The 26,725-nt window shown below is 42.3% G+C and overlaps 1 protein-coding gene across 1 annotated transcript in view; it reads right to left on the minus strand.

Annotated features, from left to right (window-relative positions):
- The window catches only part of LOC144505096 (polypeptide N-acetylgalactosaminyltransferase 10-like), an 87,628-nt gene that overhangs the window by 12,773 nt on the left and 48,130 nt on the right, over positions 1–26,725 (minus strand). The window contains exons 4-9 of the mRNA XM_078230909.1: positions 26,295–26,461; positions 16,304–16,489; positions 13,327–13,510; positions 10,584–10,701; positions 8,200–8,307; positions 4,081–4,302 (exon numbers count right to left, since the gene is read on the minus strand). Of these exons, the coding sequence (XP_078087035.1) occupies positions 4,081–4,302; positions 8,200–8,307; positions 10,584–10,701; positions 13,327–13,510; positions 16,304–16,489; positions 26,295–26,461 (985 nt within the window). The remainder of the gene's footprint in view (positions 1–4,080; positions 4,303–8,199; positions 8,308–10,583; positions 10,702–13,326; positions 13,511–16,303; positions 16,490–26,294; positions 26,462–26,725) is intronic.

Raw genomic sequence — 26,725 nt, forward strand, 5'->3', positions numbered from 1 at the left:
CACCATTTCAAGAACCAGTCATAGCACCTAGATAAAGGTTTCCGCCACAGAACTGTCTGCTGAGGTTTTACTTACAAGGCTCATACTTATTGGATACAAGGTTTATTTATAGTGGCTTCATGGAACACCTAGTACCAAGTATTATCTTGTCTTCTTCCTCACTTAACTACACTCACCTTCAGGAGATGGACCGCACCAGACCTGCGAGGGACACACTGCACCAGGATAGGATAAAATAGAGCACGGGGACGAGGCCAACACTCATCTTTGGGCGGTGGATAGCTGTGGACCCGTGAGGTACACGCTTCACCAGGGCAGGGTAAAAGAGTGCGGGGACTAGGCCTTCACTCACCTTTGGGCAGCAGAGAGCACCGGACCTGCAAGGGGCACACTTCACCTGGACAGCCGTCAAACAGCGCGCTGAGTTTGAAAAAAAATCAAAGAGTGACGCCACACGAATACAGAAGCTGATTGGTTTGTGAGTCGCTGATATTAGGGACTGTGTTTAAATAGCTGAAGCTAAAAGAAACTTATTTATCGGGAAAAGTATTATTTATTAGCTATATTTAGATTTGTATAATCTGAGAGGGTTGTGAATCTATGGAAATCACTGCCGCAGAGTGCAGTGGATGCAGAATCAATCAATGGATTCAAGAGAGAGATGGATAAATATTTGATCAAAAGCAGGATAAAGGGCTATGGGGAAAAGGCAGGGAAGTGGAGTTAGGATGAGATGGAGATCAGCTATGATCATATAGAATAGCGGAGCAGGCTCGAACTGCTGAATTGCCTACTCTCGCTCCTAATTCCTATGTTCCTATGTTAATTTTACATTTAAGACATGTCAGGTAAGGACAGCCGAGTGGAATGTGTGACTTGTCATTTGTGGTGAGTCCTAGCTGACCACATGTGCAGAAGTGCTCCCAGCTGCAGAAACTGGAGCTCCGGGTTTCAGAGCTTGAGCAGCGGCTGGAAACACTGTGGCACATACGTGAGGCTGAGTGTTATGCGCTTAGCACGTTTAGAAGTTGATCACACCACAGCTCAAATGACTAGAGGGCAGAAGGGAATGGGTGACCAACAGGCAGTCCAGGAAAAACAGGCAGGTAGTGCAGTTGTCCCCTGGGGTCCCATTCACTAACCAGTATTCCATTTTGTAAGCTGATGAGGGCACTGGTACCTTAGAGGAGTGCAGTCAGAACCAAGTGACAGGGGATTCATTAGTCAGGGGAGAAAATAGGCGTTTCTGCAGCCAAAGATATGACTCAGGATGGTGTGTTGCCTCCCTGGTGCCAGGATCAGGGATGTCACTAAATGGCTGCAGGGCATCCTGAAAGGGGAGAGTGATGAGTTAGAGGTCGTGGTACATGTTGGTACCAACTGCAATAAGTAGAGAAGATATCTTGGAAGGGTCCTCAAACGAGGCTTTGTGGGTAGAATTTAGGAATATAAAGGGGGCAGCCACATTGCTGGGAGCGTATTATAGACCCCCAAAGAGTCAGCGGGAAATAGAGGAGCAGATATGTAATCATTCACTGAAGTGTAAGTAATAATCGGTAATTATACTAAGGGATTTCAACTTCCCCAACATAAATTGGGATTGTCATAGTGTAAAGGGTTAAAAAGGGCCAGATTTCATAGAATCATAGAATACATTGCAATTTCTTGCAATGTATCCAGGGAAGTTTTTGTATTAATACATAGAAGGCCCAACAAGGGATGGCAAAATCCTCTATCTGCTTCTGGGGAATGAAGCCAGACAAGTGTTCAATGTGGCAGTGGTGGAGCATTTTAGCAATGGCGACCACATCACACTACAGTTCAAATTTGTTATGGACAAGGAGAAAGATGGCCCGCAAAAGATAGCTTTGGAATAGGGGAAGGCAGATTTTATTAAAATAAGGCAGGATCTGGCCAAAGTTAACTAGGAACAACTCCTTGCGATAAAGTCTACAGTGAAGCAGTGGGGGACATTTAAAAAGGAACTGGGGAGAGTACAGGTTCAACATGTCCCCTATCGGGGGGTAAATGTAGGAGCAATAAGTTCAGGGAACCCTGGATGTCTAGGACAATTCAGGACTGGATCAGGAAGAATAGACAGGGTTTTAGCAAGTCCAAAGGGAGCAATTCCAGCTGTGGCCCTAGAGGAATATAGGGAGTGCAAGGAGGAACTTAAGAAAGTAATTAAAAGAACAAAAAGGGGGCATAAAAAAAGACTTATGAACAAGATTAAGAAGAATCCTAAGAAATTCTATAAACACATTAAGGGGAAGTGGTTAACCAGGGAGACAGTAGGGCTCATTGGAGACCAAGGGGGCAACCTGTGTGAAGCCGCAGGACATTGGAATATTTCTTTTTGGTCTTCAGTCAGGAAAAGGAGACTGTAGGTACAGAATTCAGGAAACGGGACTGTGAGGAACTTGCACAGTTTGACATAGGAAACGAGGAATGAGGTGGTATTGGTGGCTCTGACTGGCTTAAAAAATGGACAAATCTCCAGTTCTGGATGAATTGCATTCCAGACTACTGTGGGAGGCAAGGCAAAAAATTGCAGAAGTTTTTAATGCCTCTCAGGCCATGGGGGAAGTGCCAGCGCATCGGGGGATGGCTCATGTGATGCCACTTTTTAAGGGTGGTGGTAGAGATGAACCAGGAAATTACAGACTGGTGAGTCTCATGTTATTGGTAGGGAAACTATTGGAGAAAATTCTGAAGGAGAGAATTAATCTCCACTTGGAAAGGCATGGGTTAATTAGGGATAGACAGCATGGCTTTGTTCAGAGGTCATGTCTAACAAATTTGATAGAATTTTTCAAAAACGTGATCAAATGTGTGGATGAGAGAAGTTCAGTTCATGTAGTTTATATGGATTTTAGCAAAGTCTTTGAGAAGGTCCCACATGGGAGACTGATTGAGAAGATTTAAGCACATGGAATTCAGGGAAACTTGGCGAGATAGATCCGAAAATGGCTTCGTAATAAAACACAGAGTGGTGGTAGAAGGCTGTTTGAGTTACTGGAGGCCAGTATTCAGTGAGGTACCACAAGGTTCAGTGCTGGGACCCTTATTGTTTGTTATATACATATATAATATAGATGATAATGCGGGGGGGGGGAATGATAAGCAAGTTTGAAAATGACACCGAGATTGGTAGGGTGCTTAATAGTGAAGAAGAATGTTGTAGGTTAAAGGAAGATATAGATGGGCAGAGCTGTGGCTGATGGTATTTAACCCTAAGTGCAAGGTGATGCACTTTGGAAGAAGTAACAAGACAAGGGATTATTTAATGAATGGCAGGACACTAGAAGTTCAGAGGAACAGATGGATCTTGGGGTGCTTATTCACAGATTCCTGAAGGCAGCAGAGCAGGTCAATAGGATGGTTAAGAAGGAATGTGGGACACTTGCTTTTATCAGTCATGGCATAGAATACAAGAGCAAGGAGGTAATGTTGGAACTGTACAGAATATTGGTTAAGCCACAGCTGGAGTAGTGTGTGCAGTTCTGGTCACCTCACTATAGGAATAATGTGATTGCACTAGACCGGGTAGATGAGATTCACCAGGATGTTGCCTGGGGTGGAGCATTCAAGCTATAAGGAGAGACTAGATAGGCTAGGATTGTTTTCTTTAGAGCAGAGAAGGCTGAGGGGGGCCATGATTCAGGTGTATAAGGATATGAGGGATATGGACTGGGTGAATAGGAAGCAGCTATTCCTCTTGGTCAAGGAGTCAATCACAAAGGGGCATAGTTTTGGGTTGGGGTAGGAGTTTTAGAATAGATTTGAGAAAACCTTTTTCACTCAGAGGGTGGTGGGAATCTGGAATGCACTGCCTGGGAAGTAGTGGAGGCCAGAAGTGTAACAACATTTAAAAAGTATTTGGAATATCACTTGAAACATCAAAACATTCAAGGATATGGGACAAGTATTGGAAAATGACATTAGCGCAACTTTAGCTGTAGTTATTGTCAGTGCAGACTCGATGGACCAAAGGGCCTTTTCTGCGCTGTACGCCTACACCTTCTGTGAATTATACAGCACTGAACCACAATATCCCTTTGTAAATTCCAGCAGACCCACCTCTCCCCAGGCACAAGCTGGGGGTTCCACTGGTGGATAGTATTTAGGCAAATCCCACGCCACTTCAGTCATAAACCACTTAAAGTTTTTGCAATTAAGGGAATTCCTCAGTTCTTTCTGTGCAGTCAAATCTCCAGCAGAGATATGCCTGTATTCTGGTCTTCGCTGATAAAGATACTCAGCATATCCATCCATCCACACCTCAGCAACTCGTTTCAAATTCTGTAACACAATCAAAATTTCTCTGAATGAATTACGTAATCAGTCTTCTTTTGCATAATGAAAAAAAAATGACAAACATATCTTGTGTAAATGCTTCAAGGGCTGAGAAATTTGGTTCCTGAAGTTTAAGTGGGTGAGGAGATACAATGTTTTCGCTGATGTAGATTGGCAATCATGTGAAATCTGAAGTTTCTGTTTCGAGGAGCATTGGTTAATCAGATTTCCCTCTCTGTTTTGGTAATTTCTTTCATTTTGAGGGAATTGTTTAGGTATAACGTAAAAGTGAACTTCAAACTTTTAAAAATTCATTCATGGGGATCGCTGGAAAGGCCAGCATCTGTTGTCCATCTCCACTTGTCCTCGAGAAGGTGGCGGTGAACTGCCTTCTTTAACTGCTGGAGTTCATGTGGTGTAGGTACACCTATGGTGCTGTTAGAGAGGGAGTTCCAGGATTTTGTCCCAGTGACAGTGAAGGAAAAGCGACACAATTCCAAGTTTGGATCATGTGTGGCTTGGAGAGGAAACTCCAAGTAGTGTTGCTCGCAGGCATCTACTACCCTTGCTCTTCCAGATGGTACCGGTCATGGGTTTGGAAGATAATGTGCAGGTTAAGTGGATTGGCCATGCTAAATTGTCCCTTCGTGACCAATAGGAGGAATAGCTAGGTAAACGTGTGGGGTTACCAGGATAAGAGGGTGAGGGGGGGGGGGGGGGGGGGGGGGGGCGGAGTTGAATAAGATGGTCAGCCAGAGAGTCAGTACAGACTCAATGGGTCGGATTCTATGAGTCTTGGTGAATTCCTGCAGTATATTTGGTAGATGGTACACACTGCTGCTACTGTGCGTTGGTGCCGGAGGGAGTGAATGCTTGTGGATGAGGTGTCAATCAAGTGGGCTGTTTTGTCCTGGATGGTGTCAAGCTTCGAGTGCTGTTGGAGCTGCACTCATCCAAGCAAGTGGAGGGATCACACTCCTGATGTGGGCCTTGTAGATGGTGAACAAATTTTGGGTAATCAGGAAATGCCTTCTTGAACTGCTGTCAGCCATGCGGTTTAGGTCCACCCAACAATGCTGTCCCAGGTGAGTTACTCGCTGCAGGATTTCTAGCCTCTGACCTGCTCTTGCAGCCACAGTTTTTATAAGGCTGGTTCAGTGCAGTTCCTGAGCAATGGTAATCCCAGGATATTGACAGTGGGAGATATAGCAATGGTAATGCCATTGAATGTCAGGGGGCAATGGTATTTCTTGTTGGAAATGGTCATTGACTGGCACTTGAGGCACAAATGTTACTTCCCACTTGTCAGCCCAAGCATCGTCAGGTTTTGCTTTTGTATTTGGACATGGACTGCTTCAGTATCTGAGGAGTCTTGAATGCTGCTGATTTCTGCAATCATCCCTACTTATGACCTTATAATGGAAGGAAGGTCATTGATGAAGTAGCTGAGGATGGATGGGTTTAGGACCCTTAGGGACTCCTGCAGTGATATCCTGGAACTCAGATGATTGACCTCCAACAACCACAACCATCTTCCTTTATGCCGGGTATGTGTCCAACCAGCAGAATGTTTGCCCCCAATTCCCATTTACTCCAGTTTTGCTGGGGCTCCTTGATGCCATGCTTGGTTAAATGCTACCTTAATGCTGGGGGCAGTCACTCTCACCTCACCTCTGAAGTTCAGTTATTTTGTCTGTGTTTGAACCAAGACTATAATGAGGTGAGGAGCCAAGTGATCCCCAAGGGAACCCAAACCGAGTCGCCGTAAGTCGGTCATTGCTAAACAAGTGCTGCTTGACCCTTCCATCATTTTACTGATGATTGAGAGTAGAATGATGGTGCATAATTAGCCGGGTTGGATTTGTCCCTTTTGTGTACAGGGCATACCTGGGCAATTTTCCACATTGCCGAGTAAATGACAGTACCGTAGCTATACAGGAGCAGCTCGGAGTGCAGCAAGTTCTGGAGCACAAATCTTCAATACTATTTCTGGAATATTGTCGGAGCCCATAGCCTTTGCAATAGCCTGTGCCTTCAGTATTTCTTGATAATGTGTGGAGTGAATTAAATTGGCTGAAGACCGGCATCTGTGATGCTGGGGAACTTATGGAGTCATGATGTGGAGATGCCGGCGTTGGACTGGGGTGAACACAGTAAGAGTTTTAACAACACCAGGTATTTGCTACCAAATAAACCTTTTGGACTTTAACCTGGTGTTGTTAAAACTCTTACTGAACTTATGGAGGCCAAGGTGGATCATGCCCTTGGCACTTCTGGCTGAAGATTGCAGCAAAAGCTTCAGCCTCATTTCTTGCACAGAGTTGCTAGGTTCCCCGATCAATGGGGGTATTTGTGGAGCCTCCCCCACCAATGAGTTGTTTACTTGTCCACCAACATTCATGACTGGATGTGGCAGGATTGCAGAGCTTATATCTGATCCATTGGTTGTAGGATTGTTTAGCTCTGTCTACTGTATGCGGCTTACGTTGTTTGGCATGCATGTCGTCCTGAGTTGTAACTTCACCAGGTTGACATCTCATTTTTAGGTATGCCTGGTGCTGCTCCTGGTATACCCTCCCGCACTCTTCATCGAGCTTGATGCTTTACAAGCACCAGGAAGAGAAACATTACACGAGTTGGTCGAGCTTCAGAAGCTGAAGGACGTGTGTGTTGGAGCTGCACTCATCCAGGTAAGTAGAGTGTGTCCAATTGCATTCCTGACTTGTGTCTTTGTAGATGGTAGAAAGGCCTTAGGGAATCAGGAAGTAAGTCAACCATCAGAGAAAACCCAGCTTCCAACCTGCTCTTGTAGCCACGGTACTTTTGTGGCTGATCCAGTTAGGTTTTTGGTCAATGACAACACCCTGGATATGAATGTTGATACTGTTGAATGTCAATGTGAGGTGGTTAGACTCTCTCTTCCTGGAAATAGACTTGCCTGGCACTTGTGTTGCATATATTATCTGCTACTTATCAGCCCAAGCCAGAATTTGGTGCAGGTCTTGCTGCATCTGGGAACAGATTGCTTCAGGATCTGAGAAGTTGCAAATGGAACTGAACACTGAACCATCATTGAACACCCGCACCTCTGACCTTATGAGGAAGTGAAGTTCATTGATGAAGCAGCGAAACATGTTTGTGCCTGAGGAAGTCCTGTAGCGATCACCAGGTCCTGAGATGACTGGCCCCCAATAGTCACAGCTATCTTTCTTATTGATAGACATGATTCCAACCAATCAAGAGTTTTTCCCTGCCAATTCCTGTTGATGCCAATTTTCCAAAGGCTCCTGGATGCCACATTCAGTCTAATGCTGCCTTGATGTCAAAGGCACAATCTCATCTCATCTCTAAAATTCAGCTTTTTTGTCCATGTTTGAACCAAGACAGCAATGAGGTCTAAAATCCAATGATTCTGGCTCTAAAACGAACAGCATTGGGAAGGTTTTTGGTGAATATGTGTTGCTTGACAGCATTACTGATGGTACCTTCCATCACTTTGCAGATGATCGAGAGGAGGCTTTTAGGGCAGTAATTTGCCAGTTGGATTTGCTCCACCCTTTGTGGGCAGGACATACCTGGGTAATTTTTCATTTTGTTGGATATATGCCCTGCATTGTAGCTGCACTAAAGCAGCTTGCCTAGAGGTACAGCTGATTCTGGAGCATGTCTGCAGTAATAGATCAGATGTTGCAGGGCCCATAGTTCTTGTTGTATTCTGTATACTCGATCATGTTTCAATTTTCTCAGCCTTGAGCATATTATAGATGTGTTTCATCGATTGGAAGATGCGTGGTATCCAACAACTGAAACATGATAAGGTCTCACAATTTCCTTTAAAAAACAGGCAAGTTTACATAATGAAAATTAAAGAGAAGAAAGGACACATAAATGGAAATCACTTACTCTAGGCAAGCCAAATCCACTTGGAATCTTGTAGGGAACGTATTTTCTGTAGATGTGTCCTACCCTGGAGCAAGGGATATCTTCCATCCGTCCACCACACATCCATACCTGAAACCCCAGTCAAAAGCAGTGTATTAACAATGTAAATTTAAGATAGCCAACCTGAGATCCACATGCATAATATAAGTCATCAGCACTTTAAAATGATCAAATCAACCCAGTGTAGTTCAAAAAGATCAGATTTATTTAACATTCGCACAGTGTGTGAAGACCAAGAATAATCCTCACTTCAAGCTGAGTTGAGTGATGATTGGATTTAGACCTACAGAATTAATTCAGATCCCATTTTAAAGTTATACGTTCCAGTATTATTTTAACACAATACAACCAGATCAACTTACTTAGAAAATGAACAGTTGAGGATTTGGGAAGGGGTGTGAAAGGGTGAAGCAATAGAGAGATGAAAGTGAATGAATGAGAATTAGCCTTTGAAAACAGGCAGGGCATGGAGCTTTCCATTGTCAGAGACCAGGTGCCACAGGGTTTAAAGACATTTAACTGAGAGAACAGTGAAAACGTCCCAAGTGTGGGATTGGGAAGGAGAGAATTACAAATGCAAAAGATTGATGGGGGACAAATCAACACAGAGGAGTTCATAATGAGTGCCATAAAGGTTGCAGAGACTGAGAACCTGGAGAGGAAGCACAGTCCTGTTGCCCAACTTCAGAACCCCAGAAATGAGGAGAACACGAGTGGGGAACTACCCAAGAAGACGGTCCAGATGATCTGTGGAGAAGTTGTATGGCATGTGTCATCTGAATCTCTGGTGCTTCGGTAAGCTGCCCAGATTCATATAGGTTAGCAATGTGCAACACAGTAAAATTAATCATTATACAGTACTCCTACGTAGAAATGCCACCCACACAAATCAGCAGTTACATCAAAGAAAATAAATAAGCTCAATGGCAGGACAGATATTAATCCACAATTTTTCATATTTGTGAAAAGGGCACAAGGAAAAGTGAAAGTAATCTACAACATTAGACATTTTGTAAAATTGAGTAATAACAGATGAAGAATGACTTCACCTTCCATTCAGTCTCATAATTATCAGTTTGGAACTTGAAAAAAAACTCATTGAAATAGATAATTGCAGAGTTATCAGATAGTTAAATAAACTTTACAGAGCAGAAACATGCCATTTAGCCCAATTCGTCTTTATTTATGAACATACAAATTAGGAGCAGGAGTAGGCCGTTTCGCCCCTGGAGCCAGCTCCGATTGTGGCCTCAATTGCACTCTCCTCCTAACCCCTATTATCTTTTGACTCCTTTGTCAATCAATAATCTAACACAGCCTTAAAAATGTTGAATGCCTCTGGCCCACCACTTTGAGGAAATGAGTTTCACAGACTCATGATCCTCAGAGAAAAAGTTTCTCCTTATCTCTGTCTTAAACGGGAGACACCTCATTTTTAAACTGTGCTCCCTATTTCTAGCCTTTCCCACAAGGGAGAACATCCTCTCATCATCCACCATGTCAAGTCCCCTCAGGATCTTCTATACTTCAATGAAATTGCTAAACTAAACTAAACTCCAATGGATACAGGCCCAACCTGTTCAATCTTTCCTCATAGGATAACCCCCTCATCCCAGAAGTCAGTTGAATGAATCTTCACTGAACTGCTTCTAATTAGGCTTTTTTCTTAAGTGGGGAGGCCAAACAGTACCCAGTACTCTAGATGTGTTTAAGCCCCATAAGAGCAATCCTTCTTCATCTATCAGCATACCATTTTTCCTCATCTGCTTACCTATCTTTCCTTTAAATGCATCTATGCTAGTCACCACAATTACTTTGTGTGGTGGCAAGTTCCATATTTTAACCCCTCTGGTTAAATGAAATTCTTCTGAATTCCTTGCTGGATTTATTAGCGACTAAATTATATATTTGAGACTCCTAATTTTGGACTCCCCTGAAGTGAAATATTGTCATAATAACCTATCCAACATACTTAAAATTTTAAAGACCATTCCTAGGTCAGCCTGGAGCCTTCTGGTTTCTAGTAGAAAGAGCCCCATTCTGCTGATAATTATAACCTATCATAATTGTGCAATTCAAGATTCCACATGCTTGTATAGAAGAATGCAATGTATAACTTGAATACTGTACTTCAAACCAAAAAAAATTGTCAACATTGTTATATAGTAGAGTCAATACCTTGGAAAAGATGATCGACTTTCATTCACAGTGAAAGTTTCTAATTAAAATATAATATTTGGCAGCTGATTATGCTGCACTAAAGAATATTTTAATGATGTACACTGCTCCCAAATACAGTTAGGAATGTTGTGAATGCATTCATGCGACCATGGTACGTCACTCACCTTGAATGATATTTCATATTGTTCTCCTCCCCAAATTTCCAAGCCTGTGTCATAGCCACCCAGCTCCCAGAACCACTTCTTGTCAACAGCAAATAAACCTCCAGCCATGACAGGTGATCTGGAAAGATACAAGTAGACCATTTTGAGAACAATTATATAATTAAGTGTGCAAGGTAAATAGGAAGTGTTAGAGAACACAAAAATGGAGGAAGTTATTAAGTTAGGGCAGAGGGCAGCAAGGCTTGAGATTTGAAAAACAAGAACTAGAATTTTGAACTCAGGGGTAATGAGGACATAATGATGGGAATTTGAGAGTTATTTTGGTGTGAGCACAAGCTGTTGTGTGTTAGATAAGTTCAAATATACAATGGTTCAGGTAGAATAGCCAGAGGGGTCAAATTTAGAGCTGGAGGAGACATGGTTTCAGCAGGAAATAGGAAAAACAAAGTCAGAGATGGAAGAATGTAATTTTATAATGGAGTGCGCGTAAAGAAGGATGAAGAACTCAGGTTGATGAAGGAAACCAATGTTCCACACTTCCTGACATGTTCAGGTTACAGGTGGTGAGGTTGATGAAATAAAGGCTGGTGGCATTTAGCCAGAAGTTTTGTTCATCCACGTCTTGATATTAAATGGGCAATTTTAGAGAATGACACCAACCTTTGGAACAATGGAGAAGAGAGTGAGGTAGAGCATCCCTGTCATCAGCATACATGTGATTCTGACCCTCAAACGCTCTGTCTCCTGCCTTCAATCTCCTCCCAGATTTCTGGTTGTGGATGCAACCAAGCCAACTATAAATGTACCATGTGCTCCCAGACAAGATGGAATGAACTCCCTTCCATTTCCAGGACTGCAGAACAGTCGGCCACTGGGGAGAATGCAACCCAACTTTAAACCCCTGATCCTCTTTAAGAACAAGGCATTAGAGCTAGCAGGAACACATTCTATTTTCATCATGGAATCGGCAAAACGGACGACATCTTACCAGTGTCAGATAAGTGACTGAATATTTACACCGTCGCCCTCACATCCCCATGAAACACCACACAAACACAGGGATCCAATCCATTCTCCGCCTCCTTAATTCCAAGAGAGTTGTTCTTACCTTCCACACTTTTACCCTTTATCCTGCAAAGGAATAGGTAGTGCACGAGGAGGAACATCATGCTGATGGAGGAGGAAGAGGAGGAGCTGGGTAGATCCAGGGCCCAGTGGAATGGTGTCAGTTGAAGTTCACCTGCCTGTTCCTGACTTTCAGCACAGGAGTAAGTCAGGCCTTTGCCCTAACAGAACCATGCCAGCCAAACACTGAAAGGAAGACCAGCCTCTCATGACCAAACTCCAGGGCTGCAATCAGGAACCAACTGGCATCAGCCTTATTACCAACCCTTCTGTGTAACATCAAGAAGCACCCAGGGCCAGAAATTTTAGCAAGGTGGGCTTTCCCGTCCCACCATCAGCAGGGAATACACCACTGCCAACATGGTCTGCCTGACAGCCATTTCCGCCTGTCACTCGGGAGGAAGTCACACCTTAGAGAACTGGCCAGTAGCTTCTTAGTCCCTGAAGTGACAGAAGCTGCAGTGGGCAGGAATGGGACTACAAGCAGCCCCTGGAGCGGAGGTTCGGGGATTCCAGGAAGAGATAAGTTTTGGAATCTCAGAGCTGTGAGGGTAGGGGTGGCCTGGGGAGAGGACAGTGGGGGATTGGGTGTCAGGTGAGAGGCACCCAAGTCCTGTGGTTGGTTACCGAACGTTAAAGAGGAAGGAGGCCTGAAGTTGAAAGGGGGCTTCTGATGGAGGTGCCCTCCTCCCCTTCCCACCAGAGGCCACAATCAGATTATTTTCGGGCTTCCCACACACACAAGAACTTCTCCTAACAGCCTAAAAGTTGAGGCTGGGTAGGAAACAGCCTTTAAGTGGCCAATACTTGGCATTAGAGTGCAGAGGGGTTAGGGCAAGCACAAACCCAGCAGGAAGCCCATCCTGGGAGTTTTGCTCACCCATGCCTACAAACCTGCGGTGAGCATAAATTTCAGGCCCACATCTTGTATTTCAGGTCTATGGAGACACTGGTGTCTAAAATAGGTTAGCACTGCTGCCTCAAAGCACCAGGGACCCAGGTTCGATTCCAGCCTTGGGTGACCGTCTTTGTGGAGTTTGCACATTCTCCCAATGTTTGCGTGCAAAAAATATGCAGGTTTCGGGTGCTATGGTTTCCTCCCACAGTCCTAAGTAGTACAGGTTAGGTGGATTGGCCATGCTGAATTGCCCCTTAATGTCCCAAGATATGTAGTTAGGGGGATTAGCAGGGTAAATATGTGGAGTTACAGGGATGGGGGGGGGGGGGGGGGGGGGGGGGGATGGTGGCCTGGGTAAGAAGCTCTGTTGGAGAGTTGGTGCAGACTCGATGGGCCAAATGGCCTCCTTCTGCCCTGTAGAGATTCTATGATTCCAGGTGACAGAGGAGCCTATAAAATCACTCAAGGCAAGTATAGTTATAAAATAGGAGTAGGGTAATTGTTAGCATTTTGCAATAAATGATTTAAAACAGACTGCTCCGAGATGGCAATTTCTGATTCAATGAATGGAGTTAAGTTGGCGGGTAAAGAAATTCACTCTGGTTTTAAAAATAGCAAGTGAACTTGACTAGGGCAAAGGATGACAAAAAAAATCTTTGTTCACTTCATCATACCACAGCCCTATCCTTGTTGATCACTAATGTTTCAGAAAAAACTTACTCAAAAGGGTCACTTGGATCAGGTTTGCGTAGCTCTACTGGAATGGGAATACGTTTATAATACATTTCCCAGTCAAATGCTCCTCGCATGGCATCACCAGCCTGAGTCTCATATCCAAAATTGTCATGGTCAATAACATCAATCATAGGACACACTATTGTTTTGTGGTTCTGAGCAATTCTGTCTGAAAAAATTAAGAGAATAAGGATTCAAATTTAACATGTAGTCTTAGAATGACATAATAAAATACTATTTCAATGAAAGACAATTTTCAATCCAAATATGATTAGAAAAAGTCAGCAGACATTCTCTTGTGCCAGCAAGGGCAGTGTGCATGATTGTGAGCCATTCTATCATTTGGCTTATTTCAACAAACTCTAATCTAGTGTGCCCATGTACTCTTACAATAAGGAACATAGCGCTTAAGGAGAGGCGACACTAAATGACTTCTCTCCTCTCTAGCTGAGAGTCATTGAGAAATTGGGTGTAGGACCTCTAAATTAAGAATGTGCCTGCAATTCGGAAGTTTAACTACATTTTCACCTTGTACACTTTCTCCAAGTTATTTCCACCATTCCAAACTTTCCTTTTAATTTCTCTGCATGCTTATTCAATCCCCCCCCCCCCGACCCTCCCATTTAAAACAAAATGTGCTAGTCTGTTCATGACCAACAGTGAATAAATTCCAAATTCAGTCAGACTGATTTAATGATACTTAATATGCATAAAGGTTATCTGCATGTGCTAAGAATAAAATACAAGGCATTAATTCCCAAGGTAAGAAGCAAAATACTGCAGATGCTGGAATCTGAAACAAGAACAGAGGATGCTGGAAAAACTCAGCAGGTCTGGCAGCATCTGTAAGGAGAGAAAGCAGAGTTAACACTTCAAGTCCTTTGATTCTTCATCAGAACTGAAGGGACGGAGAATGTTTAAGGTTTATTTATTAGTGTCACAAGAGCTGTGAGAGATTGCAACAAAAATGTGGCAACTTTAAGGACAAAAGACCTGGTGTGGGAGGGGGAGGGGGAAATTGCATTGAACATATGAGATATTTTTAAAAAGAGTTTAAAATGGAGGAGAAAGGTCACAATCTAAAGCTGTTGAACTTGAGTTCCGAGGACTGCAACATGCCCAACAGGAAGATGAGGTGCTGCTCCTCCAGTTGCGCTGAGTTTCACTGGAGCATAAGCAGCAAGCCAAGGACTGACATGTGGGCATGAGAGCAAGCAACAGGAAAGTTGGGGTCATGCTCATCGGCCACCCAGTCTGCGTTTAATCTCCCCAGTGTAGAGGAGACAACATTGGGAGCAACAAATACAAGGGACCAAATTGAAGGAAGTGCAAGTGAAACATTGGTTAACCTGAAAGGAGCGTTTAGGGTCTTGAATGGTGAGGAGGGAGGAGGAAAAGGGTCAGATGTTGCACACCTTTTGTGATTGCAAGGGAAGGTGCCATGGGAAGGGGATTGGGAGTTGAGCATGATGGAGCAGTGGACCAAGGTTTCACGGAGGGAGTTGTCCCTGTGGAATGCTGATTTGGGGAGGGGGGGTGAGGGGAAGATGTGTTACATGGTAGCGTCATGCTGGAGTTGGCAGAAATGGCAGAGGATGATCCCTTGAATACAGAGGTTGGTAGGGTGGGAGGCAAGGACAAAGGGGACCCTATCATGGTTCCGAGAGGGAGGGAAACGGGGGAGGGCAGAGGTGCAGGAAATAGGTCGAACCCAGTTGAGTGCCCTGTCAACTGGTTGAGAAACTTCAGTTAAGGAAAATGCAGACATGTCAGAAGCACCATTTTCAAATGTGACATCATCGCGACAGAGGCAGAGAAACTGGGAGAATGGGATGGAGTCTTTACAGGGAGCAGGGTTTGAGGAGCTGTAGGAGTCGGTGGGTTTGTAATGAATATTGGTGGCTAGTCTATCACTCGAAATAGAGATAGAGAGGTCTGCGGAGGAAAGTGTTGTAGATAGACCATGTGAAGGCGAGAGAGGGGTGGAAATTGAAACGTAATTGATCAAATTTATCCAGTTTCAGAGGAGAGAATGAAGCAGCCCCGATACAGTCATCGATGTAACAGAAAAAGAGTTGCAGGAGTGGGCCCCGAGTAGAATTGGAACAAGGAGTGTTCCACATAACCCACAAAAAACAGGCATAACTGGGCCCACACGGGTACCCATAGCCACACCTTTTACGTGCCGGAAGTGAGATAAGTTAAAGGAGAAGGTATCTAGTGACAGAACACGTTCAGCCAGGTGGAGGAGAGTGGTGGGGACGGGGATTGTTTGGACCTCTGCTCTAGGAAGAAGCAGAGAGCACGCAGACAATCTTGGAGGGGGATGGAGGTGGACAGGAAATGGACGTCCATACTGAAGAGCCAGTAACCTGCAAATTGTTGATATGACGTCAGACATCAGATGAATCATGAATGTAAGTGGGAAGAGACTGGACAAAGCGTGAGAGAATGAAGTCGAGATAGAAAGAAATGAGTTCCGTGGAGCAGGAACAGGCTGAAACGAGGGGTCTACCAGGGCAGTCCTGTTCATGCATTTTGGAAAGGAGGTAGAAGGAAGTTGCATGGAGATGAGGGATTATGAGGTTGGAGCTGATGAGGTCAGTGGCAATCCTGAAAATAATGGCTTGATGTTCAGTGGTCGGGTCATGGTCCAGGGGAGGTAGAGAAAGTGTCTGAGAATTAGCACTCGGCAAGCCAGATAACAGCGGCACTACCCTTCTCAGCAGGTGAGGGTTGGACCTAAGAAAACGGAGTGTGGAAAATTGAGAGGGAGATAGGTTGGAGTGAGTGAGAGGAGCAGAGAAATTGACACGGCCAATGTCACACCAATAACTCTCAATGAAAAGATCAAGAGCTAGAAGGAGACCAGAAAATAGGGTCCAGGTAGGAGGACAATACTCCCTCTGAGCTTTCCGTACTCCCTTTCATGCATTACCTACTTGTGATTTTAGTTTCTTACCAAGTAGTGGGGGCAGCCAATTCACATTTGCTTCACAGTGAGAATCCAAGAAAGTTATGACCTCCGCTTTAGCCATCGAAGCCCCGAGTAGTCGCGTTCGAATTAAACCTTCTCGTTTCTTGGTCCGCACAATCCTGACCTTCGGAAACTGTGCCATATATTCCTCCAAGTTCTTTTTCAAGTATTCTTTTTGAAAAATTAAAAGAAAGTGCAGAGACTGTTGGTTTCAGAACAACACAAAGACACCAAGTACCCTGCGTGGCATCATCTGTCTGATTAGGTACGTTGTGAAGCACAATGTGTAATCTCTGTCTCTTTAAATATTACCCTTCCATGATGAAAATCAATAATTCTGAATTCTATTTGGATTCTGAATGTGCATCATTCCCCAAGGACAACTGAATTTAATCCCAACCCAAGAGCACCAAATACTTGCATGTTTCTCTCTCAGCATAGCATCAGATATTTATAAACTGGAAGATTATCATTTTACTTCCCCTCTTGGTGCAAACTAAGTGTGGTATATCATAAAGCTATTAATTCTGAACTGTAAAGATGGTTACCATAACAAAGATATTTTGTTAAAAATATTGAAAATAATAGGACAATAGCATTGATACTACTTACAATTACTATTGATAAAAATAAAATGTCCAATCTCTCTCAATTTACAACTGGAGTGGAAATGGCAAATTAGTTACATTCGAAGGGAGATATGTAGTTTTCCTCATTCACAAACGGGATTTTATGGGAGGGGCAGGGGAATATACGAGGCAAGGTCTGTGTCTGGCGTATAAGCAACTTCACCAAACTAACTGACTCAAGTTTCTTTACTTCCTTAAAAATAGGTTTCACATTTTTCTCTTCGATTCACATTTGACAAATTTGTTACTTGAATTCATAATATTTCCTCAAATCTTTGTTAGCAATATTTACATAGGTAAGATGCCACTGATATTTTTAATATGTTTCCAGGACTTGGTTTTCTCAATGCGTTCTCCAACAACAAGAAGTCATTGCTCAGTGCTACTTTCCCCTACAAGACTTTATGTAAAATTATTGATTAATTACCAGTGCCCTAAACAGCATTCCATTTAAATCCTGGGGAAGTAGACAGGTTTTTAAATCTTTAGGTCCCTGATATGTTTCACACTTTGATTTTGGCTGATGAGCCACTCCAATATAATTTCAGCAAATCATCTATCACTTAATTATAGAACTATAGATTCAACACCACCCTAATTTGGTCAGAGGGCAAATCAAATTGTCGCACACTAAACCTGTTCAAAGTCCAGTTCCCCCTCAAATTGCTCTAACACTGCTATAGCTGATGGATCATTTGCCATGAACCAGAGGAGAATGGGATTTGGTGATTTCTTCAGAGCGTTTCCACTCTCCCATTCTATTCCCTTTATTCCATCATCTCCTCCCCTCATAGGCTTGTACAATCTACTTTTGTTGATGATTCTACTCTACATTTGTCATCTTTCTTTCAGATTACAAAGACTGCACGTAACTTTCAATTATTCTAGTGCACTGCTGATATCGCTATCTTTAGATTTCCTCGAATGGATTTTTTTCCAATCCTTCAGGAAGTGATTTATTGTTGTCTAGTGTCAGTCATGGCTTAGTTAGGAGCGCTTCCACTTCCAAGTCTGAAAATTGAAGGTTAAAGTCCCACTCTTGAGTCTTGAACACAGAAGGGGTGACATGGTGGCACAGTTACTACTGCTGCCTCACAGCACCGGGGACCCGGGTTTGATTCCCGGCTTGGGTCACTGTCTATGTGGAGTTTGCACGTTCTCCCCGTGTCTGCGTGGGTTTCCTCCGGATGCTCCGATTTCCTCCCACAGTGTGAAAGACGTGCTGGTTAGGTGCATTGACCCGAAGAGGCGCCGGAGTGTGGCGACTAGGGGAATTTCACAGTAACTTCATTGCAGTGTTAAGGTAAGCCTTACTTGTGACTAATAAATAAACTTCACTTTAAAAAAGACTCCAGCCTGACACATCAGTGAAGTATTGAGAGAATGCTGCACTACTGGAGGCACCATCTTTTAGAGGAATGCTAAATTTGCTACAACAATCATGAATAAAAATAAATTCAACTGTCACATAATTTAAGAAAAGAACAACAAACCAGCTACAATACAAATGCTGGACATAGGCAGCATCTGTAAAGAAAGAAGATATTGTGAAGTTGTACGAACTAAGGAATAGCATGATGGGAAAATTGGTCAACTATTTGGTACAATACAAGAACGGCTGACCAAGCTATTTCAAAATGCCTGTCCCCTTTAAGACCTGATAAGGTTGACTCCGCATAACTTAAGGCATGAATAAGACCAGAGAAGGTCAGGCTATTCCAAAATGCCTGACCTCTGTAAGGCCTGATAAGGCTGGCTCCTCATATCTTGTCTTACTCATACAGCCCTAAGTTAAGGTCAGGGATGAAGGAGTCACCGACCTCTTTCTGTTACATCAAAGGACAAGATAAGGGTATGAATGATGAGACAGAGCTCTAGGAGGTCAGCAGGTTGTGCCATGATTAATGACATTGCCTATGATTCTATTACTGATCAAATTCCTGAATAAGCTCTGGTCACGCAAACTGATAATGATTATGTATAAATACTGAACTGATTCTTTCTGTAAGTGCGGACTTGGAGGAATTAGCAAGTTGTACCAACTGCTCTCTGAACTCAAGTTTCAGCCAATACTGCATGCAGTCTTTCGTAAATAAAGAGTTATTTAGTCGGAACGAATTTTGTTGAGTCTTTCTATCACAGTCAAGAAGTAGGAAAATTTTCACTTCAACAATATGGCGGATCTACTGTGCATTTCCAATATTCTCTACTTATAAATTATTTATTGTGAACACACTATATAATCAGAATATACTTAAGCATTGCAGAGTTTATTAGTCAATTAATAAACTCTGTGGAGGTTCAGGCCCAATATTTATTTTGTTCCTTGACACAAGGTCTCTTTTGCGAGGAATAGCAACACTTGAGCCCTGATATTATTCAGTTAAAAGTCTGGGAAGAGCAGAGATCAGGAGGGAGATCAGAATGAACACACACACGCACACACGCGCTTGTGTCATGGTATATCAACCGAATAAACTACTTGCTCCAGGACTCTAATTTGTAGCTTCTTGTAAACGTAAAAATCCATGTGAATCATAATCGTGTTGCAAGTTGAAACACCAGAATTTCTTTAATACATAACTGTTGCAACATCAATAAGCAACTTGATGATAAAAGCTAAATGGATATTATTAGGAATGCAAATTCAAAGCTAATAGGGATAAATTCTAACAAGAATTGGCATTGATTAAGATAATGATATGATCTGCAGAACCTCACCCCGAGGTTCTGCACTACTAGAACAATAAATAGGCATTGCCATGGTAGCAATTAGTCCAGGTTTATAATCTAGAAACAAAGGTTAGATGAGTTCACTGGAACTTGACAGAATTTGTTTTTGTAGGGCAGGTGGTGCTTATGCAGAACAATATTAAATAGGCTGGGAGGTCCATTATGGGCCATTTAGTAGAAAGTTGAGAATATTAAGCAACTTTAAAGGCTGAATGGCCTTTTTGCATTTCATGCTTTTGTTCTCAAGCCCGAATGAATTTTATAAACGTTTGGCATTTAACCATCTAATTTAAATAAACTGATCATGGCACCGCTTACTGCAATAAAATTCTACTTTGAGAGAGTCCCAATAGCATCCAACATCCTCCCAAAACTCACGAGTGCAATTTAAATTGTGCCAAATTTTATCTTCAGTAATTAATGAGGGAAGACTCCTGAAATTCACCTTCAATAGACATAACTTCAATACAAGTACGTCAACAGCAAAAGATATTTGAAGTAATGACCTAAATACTGCTGTGTACATTTAGTGGGATTGCATCACCACGAAGAAATTCTTCTGAGACTGCCACCATTTATTGTAAACTGAAGATAAATAGGACTGTTATTCATTATGTAGGGAAAGTTCAACCTATTCATCTATTATTTTCTTTAAATTTTAAAACACTGAAAGGTTCATCAGTTCAGTTGAATAGAAATCAATCTGGCTAATTAAAACAACTTTACCCAACATAACTGTTGACTAAAACCTCTGTAATGAAAAATAACATTATGGAGAGTACAACGATATTTCAAGAGGTGCACTTCCCCACTGAAACAAAACCATACAGTCCTGATCCCTTTGTATTATAGAATATACTTAATGGGGCAGCGTTAACATTAAAATGCAAAACTCTTTGCACCATGCCCTCAGATTGCAGTGTCATCTTTCAAAAGAAAGCATGATAGCTCTGAAATTTGAGAATCAGATATCCGGAAGCAGAATGACTCAAACTATTTGTCACTTATTTTTATTCTGGAGAATGTGCAATCCTGGCAAGACAATGGCCCAGAGCTTCCGATCCCAATAGTAGTAAATGCTTAACACATTGGCTGCTATTAAGGAATATAGCAGAACTGGTAGCTCTGCAGAGAGCTGAGCTGTGCAGGAACTCTGAACTTCCAGCTCAGCATAAGGGCTCACCCGCTATTGATTCCCCTGGAACCTGCCAGTGTGCAAGCTTGGGCTGTTTGCCCAGAAGTTAGCTACTTCTTTTGTACTGATTTATTAGCACTGTACCCAGCCTGCTTGGAGCAGAGCAGACCTTTCAATCAGGAGGCATGTCTACACAATCCTCTCATCCCCGATACTGCTAAGCATCCCCCCCACCACCCCTGGCCCACAGCACAGTTCCACCCATCACCCGCAACCCTAGTTCACATCCCTCCCCTGGCTCATCCTTCACCCAGGGTGGAGGGAGTTGCTGGAATGAAGGATTAATTAAAAATTACCTTGAAAACACCAAACTGAAGGTAAGGGAAAGCCTTTAATCCATGACGTCAAATGATTTCATTTCAACTACACTTTGTCCCTAGGCCTCCCTGTTCACCTCAATGATTGATCAATGCTGCTGCTGGGTCACAAGGTTCCTGTTGCAGCCGGCAAAAACATAAAAAAGGCATGAGCCACAACTCTGCTACTGACTGGAAGCTTCAGTCCCATATTTATTACCCATGCCTAGTTGCCCTTAGTGAGTGTGGCAGTCTCCTTAAACTATGGAGAGCCTTAGTTTTATTAAAAATATGAATAATTTATTTTCATCCCATCATTTTGGTTCATTATTGCCAACTATAGATACTGTGATAAATTTTGCCACTTGGAATTTATTTCCACAAATATTAAGATTAGCCTAAATTCCAGACTATAGAATTGCTTTTTGACATTTATCTATTCACAAGATATTATTGTGTTATGGGTTTGTTTGGTGTCTCATTGATGAGATCTTGAGACTTGTATGGTTAAACGTGAACTATTTATTGGTAATTCTTAATTACGTACATGTCCCAGTTGCTGCTATACATGGTGCTGTCAAACAAGTATCTTCAAGACAGTTCTCAGAGTCCAGTAGAGGTTGTCATTCTGCACATAATGCCATGGACAGTGCTATTCTCCAGTCCCATGTTAACCTTTGCTTGGCAAGTACCTTTACATTACAATGGCATGCAGGCACACACAACATCACTCTTTCTTCTCAAAAGAAAACTTCCGCCCTTCCAGCAGAGTACAACTATTTACAATACAATCTTCACTTGCTATCTCTTCTCCCTCACCTCAAGGTTCTGATTTTATAAACTTAGATGGTCTTGAGATTTGACAGTTCTTCCACATCTTGGTCCATCACGTTTGGAGGAGTGGTAGTAGCACTCTGTTTCTGTTACTTGGTTATCTCCATTTGATTCAATTTTTGCACTCCTTCAAGTTCCGTTTCTCTTTGTTAACAACACGTCTGCTTTTTTTGACAGTGTAGCTTTGTCCTGTTCCTTCCAGAGAGAATGAGCATTCTATTCATTCCTAGTGTGGACAGAAATGTCTTTTTTTCCAGGCTTCTTGAATGCTGCCATGTTCTTGCTGGACATTGATGCTTCGGAATTGGAAACTTAATTTCCACTTGTTTCACAATTTCTGCCAAACAATTAATTTGCTGTTTTATTTTCAATTATTGTTTGCAAGCTTATGCATCTTTTCATTCAGCTCAGCAACTACTCTGGTGAGTTTTTGTTTCAGAGTTATCTATGCGATCCTTAAACACACTGAACAACTTTACCTCGGGAATTCAGTTCCATTCACGTCTTAACTCCACGATCACTGGCTGCTCCTGAGATTCTTCCTTAGGATTTTCTTTTCTGCTTTTAAAGTCCAATTGCTATTCCACACTGCACAGATCATCTTTCATTTTCTTCAAACTTGACTAAAGTTCAAGAATTTCATTGTTCTTTTCTTGATGATGTTCCAACATTTCATCAAAAATTGGTTTTCTACATTGGCCAGTTTTTCCTTCAGAATCTGATTCGCTGTGCTGTCTGTCAAGCTCACATTTTTAATTTTACTTCTGCCAGTTGTGAGAGACACTTCACGCTCCTTTATGCAAACTTCTACTTTTTGCAGCAACTGTTCAAATTTTTCTTGACATTCTCAGTTATTGATTTTCATTTTTCAACAACTCAACAGTTCTCAAAACATCGTAGACATCCAGTGCATTTTCTTCTTCCAGTTCCTTGTATTTACTGTCAGATTTACATTTTCTGATCTTATTTCTGTCTTTTCTTTCTGTGTCTGCAGCAGAACCTTGTCCTTCCTTTGACCAGGTCCATCTCCGGCGAAGTCAGAATTTGTCTCAGTTCTGTGTATTCATGGCTTCATTGTATATGTGTTGTTGCTGTCCTTTCCTTCCCCCCCCCCCCGCAAAGAGTTTAGATGTTTCTTACAAGTCTGTTATGTGGCACTGTATCAAATTCCTTTTGAAAGTCCATGTACAGCATATCAACAGCATTACCCTCATTGTCCCTTGAGGAATATGGTCCCCGAAAGGGTAGGGGGTTTTGGTTCAGTCAGGCAGCATGGTCGATGGGAGGGCCAAAGGGTCTGTTCCTGTGCAGTAATTTTCTTTGTTCTTACAGCTTGGAAAGTTCTACTCCTTTTCCTTTCAATACCTCCTCATTTTCATTCAGCTGGTTCTTCAGCCTTTTTCTTGTAGCTTTCGGCTTTCTCCTGGACTACTGAACAATGCTGAATCTGCTCTGCCCGCTGGTTCTTCGGTCTGTAACACATGAAGATTTTTCAGCAGGTTTTCTTTTTCTTTGCAAAGTTTGCTTGCTATGTCTTGAGTTTTCCTGTAATTCAGCAGAGTCTCCTCAAATGTTTTCTGTTGCTCCTCATACTGCTGATTAAGGTAGTCTTTGTTTTTACATGATACTGAATGGTTACACATTCCTTTTACATTTGATCTTGAAGGATAATCAGCTTGTCTTTCAACTGTTTATTGTCTTGTTAACCACTTGCCAAGCCACTCTCAACTTCGGTGTATCGTTTTGTTGCTACTGATAGTTCCAACATTCCATTTTCTGAACTGAGATTCAACGTCCTTTTTAGTTCCTCATGTTCTCCTATGGCGACATAACAATTCTTTAAGGCATCTTTCAGGTTCACAACTTTTTTTGTGTGCCTTTTCTGCCAGCTGTTTTGCCTGGCTGCACACCTGAACAAGGTTTCCTAATTCCCGCTTTGATTTGCGATCTGTGGAATTAAGGGTTGTTATTTCCTCCTGGTATCCTTGTGCCATCTTTGATATTTATTTGTTCAGATCTCAAACAGTTTGGTTCACTAAAGACCTCAGTTCATCATGCATTTTCAAACTGGAATCTTCCAGTTCTGCTCTGATGGGAACATTTTCTTGTAGGACAGCTTCATTTATTTTTTGCAGGTTTTGCTTCTTTTGAGTTGCCTCAGATATCTTTCCTTCATTCACACCCACCTGCTCACTCTGTACTGCCATCTGCTGTTGCAGTTTGGGTACTGTTTCAGCATTTGCAAAGATCTCTATTTTTAAAGCTTTCCCTCCTTTTCAGTGACATTAGCAACATTGCAGGGCAACTAGGGATGGGCAATAAATGCTGGCCAGCCAGTGATGCCCGTGTCCCACTAATGAATTAAAAAAAAACAAATGAAAAGTGTTTATTCAGTAGTTCAGTCATGCCTTTGTGTCCACAAGATGATCTCCTTCTTGGTTCCTAATTACCTTCAGCCTTCTTTTAATGACTCTTGAATATTTTTATGAAAGTCTATGGGTTCCCTTTCATGTTAACCACTAATCTATTCTCTCTCTTTGCCCTTAGTTCCTATTTTCAGCTCCCTTTTGTACTTTCTGTATTCACCTTGGTTCCCCACTGGATTACGAACCTGACAGTCATAAACCTCCTTTTATATCTTTATCATTAAAAATGGACTAGGAGAAAACTGTAAGGAAACATAAAAGTGAATATCACTACACACCAAGAACGTAGGATTAAATTTTTGGAAAATATTTAAAATGCTAACAATCTATCCTTAAGCACAAAGGTCTCCAGACTCATAACGTTGTTATTGTATGGCTCTTTTAAACCCTGGGTGGGATTTTCCTTCCCCTTCGCGGCATGTTTCGCAGTGGTGGGAGGTGGTGGAATCTTATGGTCCTGCCATTGTCAACGAGGTGCCCTGAAGAATGCTGCCGGAAAACCCACAGTGGGGTTGTGCCATTGGCGGGACCATTAGATCCCGCTGGCGTAAACGGCACGCGTTTGTTATTTAAATGAGCTCAAGTTAGGATGGTGCGCAATTAAGGGGTGAATTAGGAGGTAATAGTATTTTTTCCAGTTTTTGCCCTTCTCAGTGTTAGAGGTCACAGGGGAAAGAAAGAGCGTTTGTTTTAATTCTGTCATGCAGTACCCATGAATCCAACTAGTCCTACCCTACCACCCCCCCCCCCCCCCCCCCCCAGATAAATTTTACTTCCATTATAATCATGTTCTTGTTTCTGAAACGACAATAAAAACATCACCTTTTTTCATTTCTGAAGGAAAAGGAGCAGTAATAAAACACCGAAGCTCATGACTGACCATGAAAAAATAGTTAACTTCATGAATTACAGCAAGAATTTTATGTTTTAACCTTTAAAAATACAATGGTAACCACGAAAAGAAATTTATGAATCATTAAAAGTTTATTGTAAAAAAAAATTGTCATTACACTGAACAATCCAAAGTGTTACAACCTTGGTTTTCTGAATATCACCTTTGGGGCTTGAATTGCATATCGAGGGATGAGCAATAAATGCTGGCCCAGCCAGCGACGCCCACATCCCAGCAAAGAATATAAAACAAAGGTAACTGTCAGTGAAACTGAAAACGGTAACTGAGTCATGCACGTCTGATAGTAAAAACAGCCAAGATTTGGCAGCACTCAAATTTTATTCATTTTTCATTACTGACAATACGCAACAGGGCAGTTGTACTCGTTAGTGAAGTTAGTTTTCATTGTGTGCTGGCCATTGCCTTTCTTGTTTTTACTGAGGCATCCCAGTTTAAAGAAGGTAGGGTGGAAAACATTTGAGACTTTGCGGGAGCGATCTTACTGGCTCGTCATGCCGGTCGATCAGCGTGGTGAGCCAGCAAGATCGCGAGAGAGGCAAAGATCTGGGTTCACACCCACTTTCTCGCCTCGATACCAGCCCTGAATTGCCGGCGTAATCGGTCTCGCGTCTGGGAAGTGGGGGGTGGGGGGGGGGAAAACGCGACAATCTCCGAATGCATTGTGTCTGTACCTAGCGTGAATGGACTCCATCTGGCGTGAATCACACTTTGCCTCATTTTTTCTCAAAGTGGTATAAGATAGCATCTAAGAGCTCGCCCAAAAATGGGTGCGATTCTCTCCCATTTTCACACTTGTTCGGCACTTAGAACGATTTTTGTAAGATCGACCCTTGCATCTTTGAAAGTCGAAATTATTTAACATTTAGTTCATGTCCAATTTTTAAAAAATATTTAAAACATTAACAATCTATTCTTAACAATGGTTTTTAATAAAAGCTCAACAGGTTTACCTCTATCACTGAAATCATCTACAAGTATGATTTCTGCAATAAGTTCTGGTGGTGAGCGATTAAAGACACTGTGCACAGTTCGAAGGAGCGTGGACCAGCCTTCATTGTGGAATGGTATAATCACGGTGGTATTTGGAAGTTTCTCCAAATACAGTTTCTTCTTGCAGCTGTCAATTAAAGAGGCACAATTAGTGTGAAAACCATTGTACAACCTGAAATAGCCACTGCAATGAAACACAGTCCATTTTTAAAATATATATATATTTTTTAATATATACGCAATTAATAACCAGCAGTTTAGGACTTTCTCAAACATAAAACCAGCAACTTCCTTAGTCCGTACAAGTAGAAAGTTCATCCATCCCTAAAACCAGATGGTGCAATGTGATGTCCACAAAATCACCAAGCACCCCAAGTGGACCACATAGATC

This window comes from Mustelus asterias, chromosome 16, assembly GCF_964213995.1.
Source record: "Mustelus asterias chromosome 16, sMusAst1.hap1.1, whole genome shotgun sequence".
NCBI lineage: Eukaryota > Metazoa > Chordata > Chondrichthyes > Carcharhiniformes > Triakidae > Mustelus > Mustelus asterias.